Source organism: Petaurus breviceps, unplaced genomic scaffold, assembly GCF_028583685.1.
Source record: "Petaurus breviceps papuanus isolate PSGF00001 unplaced genomic scaffold, PetGlider_PUasm1.0 398, whole genome shotgun sequence".
Lineage (NCBI taxonomy): Eukaryota > Metazoa > Chordata > Mammalia > Diprotodontia > Petauridae > Petaurus > Petaurus breviceps.
In genome coordinates this window covers 493488-497308 of record NW_027186314.1, presented here as the reverse complement: position 1 = coordinate 497308, position 3821 = coordinate 493488, and the positions used below count along the sequence as shown (strand labels likewise).

The 3821-nt window shown below is 55.9% G+C and overlaps 1 protein-coding gene across 2 annotated transcripts in view; it reads right to left on the bottom strand.

The window, feature by feature from the left end:
- Positions 1–226: 226 nt before the first annotated feature.
- LOC138170848 (SH3 and multiple ankyrin repeat domains protein 1-like) overlaps positions 227–3821 on the bottom strand; it is a 45569-nt gene continuing 41974 nt past the window's right edge. Inside the window, exons 16-19 of one of the 2 annotated variants that reach the window (XM_069100354.1) lie at positions 2878–3013; positions 2395–2475; positions 1318–1380; positions 227–539 (exon numbers count right to left, since the gene is read on the bottom strand). In XM_069100354.1, coding sequence (XP_068956455.1) covers positions 391–539; positions 1318–1380; positions 2395–2475; positions 2878–3013 — 429 coding nt within the window. In that variant the 3' untranslated portion in view covers positions 227–390. Of the gene's footprint in view, positions 540–1317; positions 1381–2394; positions 2476–2868; positions 3014–3821 lie in introns of both variants that reach the window. The other variant, XM_069100353.1, reaches the window with a different exon arrangement.

Here is a 3821-nt window from a genome sequence, read left to right as displayed (position 1 = left end):
GGAGGGAGGGAGAGACAAAGGGAAGAAACACAATGGGAAAGAGAAGATAGGAAATGAGGGAAGGGATGGACAGAGCTGGAAAGAGAGATGGCTGGTGAGGGAGGGGATAGATAAGAAGGAGAGAACTGGGGATGGGACCAGGGATCATGGCCAGGCCTGGGAACAGAGGAAGCTAGGGAGGAGGGCAGAGCCAGTGAAGAGAACAGCAGTGGGGTGCATGGTGTTAGACACTGAAGATGGATGGATGGACAGAGAGCATGGCAAGAGTGGAGTCTCAGATTGGCTAGAAAGGAGGAGAGACTGTGTTCCCTGTGACTTAGGTGAGGAGAACAGGGGCTCCTCAGAAGCTGGATGAGGGCAAAGAGCCCGGCCCCCTGACCCGACAGGCCACTAGCCTCCATCGGTCGCTTGTCTCCTTACCTCTGTGGCGAAGAAGCCCTTGGCTCGGTGTTTGCCCAGAGAAGGAAGGCCGCCGGGCCCCGGCCCCTCACTTGCGCTGATGGTCTGCTGAGCAGCTGCCAATATCTCATCCAGTTTGTCTGGAGGGAGGGAGGGAGGGCATATGGTAAGGCCGCTTCCACTATGCCTGAAAATGGAGCCAGGCTCTTTCCTCCCCAACCCCTTTCTGTAACTCTCCACAGTGGGTGGAATCTGAGGGGAGGCAGGAGAGCAGGGCAGGAGTGACAGAGTGACTGGGGCTCAGTGTATGCAGTGGAGGGAAAAGGAGGGAAGAAATTCAGTGGGATCCTGGAGAGACAAAGGGGTAGAGAGGGCAGGTGGACCAGGATGGAGTCGAGTGGCCAAGGGGAGAGGGGTGGAATGACACTACGGATGGATCAACTCTGGGAGCCTTCACATCAGATACAGTCATGGATACACAACAATGACAAGTGTAAGGAACAGACAAAATTGGTATTGGGGGCCCATGTAGGGGACTGGCCTAGGTTCATGAAGATGGGAAGAAAAGAAGAGACAGAATGAAAGACTAGACAAAACTGAGGCAGGGGGACTAAGTGTAAGGACAGATAGGAGGGTTAGGGACAGAGCATGGGGATGGACAGTGGGAAGAGAGAGAGTAGAGCTAGAGAGAATTGGGGTGGGGGTCACAATGGGAGAACAGAGTATAAAGCCAAAATGAATGGAGGCACAGAATGTTGGGAAGGACAGACTGAAGGACCAGAGAGAATGGGGCAATGGACAGCAGAGTGGGTTGGAGTATGTGAGCAGAGAGAAAGGCAGAGGCATCGTGTGTGAGGAGGGATGACCAGGAATGGGAAGGAGCAGGCTTGAGTGTGGGGGTAGGGAGTTTGTGCTTACTCAGGGCCATCTGATAGACTGTCCTTTTCTTCTCCACACTGGGCATTGGTGCCTGCTCATAGTCTGTGGATAGAGGCAGGTGATGATCAGTAGGACCCCAGGCATGGGGAGAGAACAGAACAAAGGGGCTGCCAGCCAGGTGAAACAGCGGGTGCCAATGGATGGTCTGGAAGTGGAGGGTTATCCCCTGGGGCCACCAGAGTTGGGGGGCTAGTTGGAGGGGGATGAGACAGGGGTGTGCCTGGGGGCCCTCCCCCCAGCCCTGGGACCCACTCACCACTCTTCTTCTTCCAGGGGGAGACTAGCCAGGGGAGCAGCAGAGGAGCCAAGAATTAGGAGGTGAGGGGGGGAGACCCAGGGTCTTGGAAACTGCCCACCCCTCACTCCCAGGAAAACCTGCCCTCCCAAGGGGGCCATGTCCCTCTCCTGAATGAAAGCCTGGGGTGGGTTGAACCTTTATGTTCTATCGTGGGTGGCAGTGAGGGGGTGAGGGAGAGGGGATACAGAGAAACAGAAAGACAGTAAGAGACGGGCACATCTCAGCTCTCATTTCTACAGCTCTTTGGCCTACAAAGCACTTCACTCCAAACCCTCCTGCAAGGTGGGTGCAGGGCTGGGCTCTATAGACCTTGCAGAAAGCAGGCAGCGACCAAGTCTGGTGTGCCCTCCGTACCATGCCCCCCATCACCACCCGCCAGTGTGGTACTCGAGCTATAGTTGGTGCTCAGCCATGTTCTATTGTATCATAGTTTACATAGCAGGAAGATGATATCCCAGAGATTAGGGACTCGCCCCAGGTCCCCCAGTTGGCATGTGGTCAGGCCAGGATTAGAACTCAAGGCTTTGGACCCCCCCTCCCCAATCCAGGACTCATCCGCTCTACTAGCTGTCAAAGTGCAAAGAGCCTGAGATACAGAAATGGAGAGGATGAGGACATGGAGACCAGAGCAGGAGCAAAGCCAGAAAGACAGTGGGCCAGACACTGCGGGCTCCAGAAGGCGCTGACAGGACCCTGCCACTAGCGACACTAACGAGCCCCTGGGCCCCACCCCTCTGCCCCGCCCAAGGCCTCCTCACCCATCTCCTCCAGCTCCGAAGTCATAGACTTAGACCGCAGTGAGATGGCGGGGGGTGGGAGACGTTTAGCCTGCTGGGGCACTGAAAGAAGAGAGAACCACGTTAGCGCCGCGCCGTGGGCTCAGCCCCTGCTCCATCCAGACTGAGGCGCCCCCGACACAGCCCTAGCGAGGATCCGGCTTGGGTCTTTCCCATCAGACTTGGGGCTTCTCAGCCAGCGAGCAGGTGTTTGTGCAGGCGCTCCCCGGGGGTAAAAGATCACCCCGCCTCCTTTAGGCTTGGCTGGGGGGATAGGCGGGTTATCTCCATTTCCCTGGGGCTCGGTGACTGGCCCGGAGGCCCATAGTGAGGAAGCGGCGGGCTAGCAGGACCTGAAGAGAGGCTGGCCAGTGTGCCTTGGGGGGGAGGGGAGGTCTGGCCCCAGAAGAAGCCAGTCCAGGCAGGGAGCCCTTGGGGATGAGGGAGGAAACCAACCCAGGCCACCTTTCTTGTGGACGGCCTCGTCCATGTCCGGGTGCCGCGTGACCATCACCACCTTCACCATTAGGGTGTTGCCACCCTGGCGGATCATATTGACCACCTGCCGATGCCCAACCTTTACAACATTCTGTCCGTTCACCTAGGACAGAAACACCCCAAAAAGAAAAATTAAAGCTTCATTTATTCCACAGATATCTTTACGCATCTCACAGGTGCCAAGCTCTGGAAATACAATGAACAAAATGAAAGCGTCCCTGCCCGCCCCCACGTTAGGAGAAACAGTGTGGCCCCATCGAAGTAGGTACAAAACACAGGGTGGTGCTAGGACTTCTCTGAGGCCCGTTGACCCAATGACCCCTTTAGAGCCTTCTCTCCTTGTGACCCCCCCCCCACTCTCCCTTTCCCTAGATCTCCCTTTCCACGTGATTCCCAAATGCATGTCTCCCTCTTCAGAACCCTCATATAGGAAGACTGATAGGGGGCGCCCTAGCACGCCGAGAAACAGACTTGGAATCAGGAGGATTTGAGTTCAAATCCAGCCGTAGACACTTCTTAGCTGAGTACTCCCTGGGCAAGTCCCGTCACCTCTGTCTGCTTCAGTTTCCTCCTCTGTAAAATGGGAACAATACCAGCTTCTACCTCCCGGGGTTGCTGTGAGGATTGTGTGAGATAATATTTGTAAAGTGATGCTGGCCATTACCATTATTCTCAGTCTCCTCTCTTGAGACCTTCTACTGACCCCTATTAGACTGAGCCCTTGAGAGCGAGAGCTGATCCCCCCTCTCTTGTGTGCCCAGCTCTCAGAACAACGCCTGGCACAGAGCGGGCACTTCAGGGTTTGGTGACTCCTCTAAACCGTTCCATCCTTGGGACTTCCCCCGGTCTCTCTCTCTCTCTCTCTCTCTCTCTCTCTCTCTCTCTCTCTCTCTCTCTCTCTCTCTCTCTCT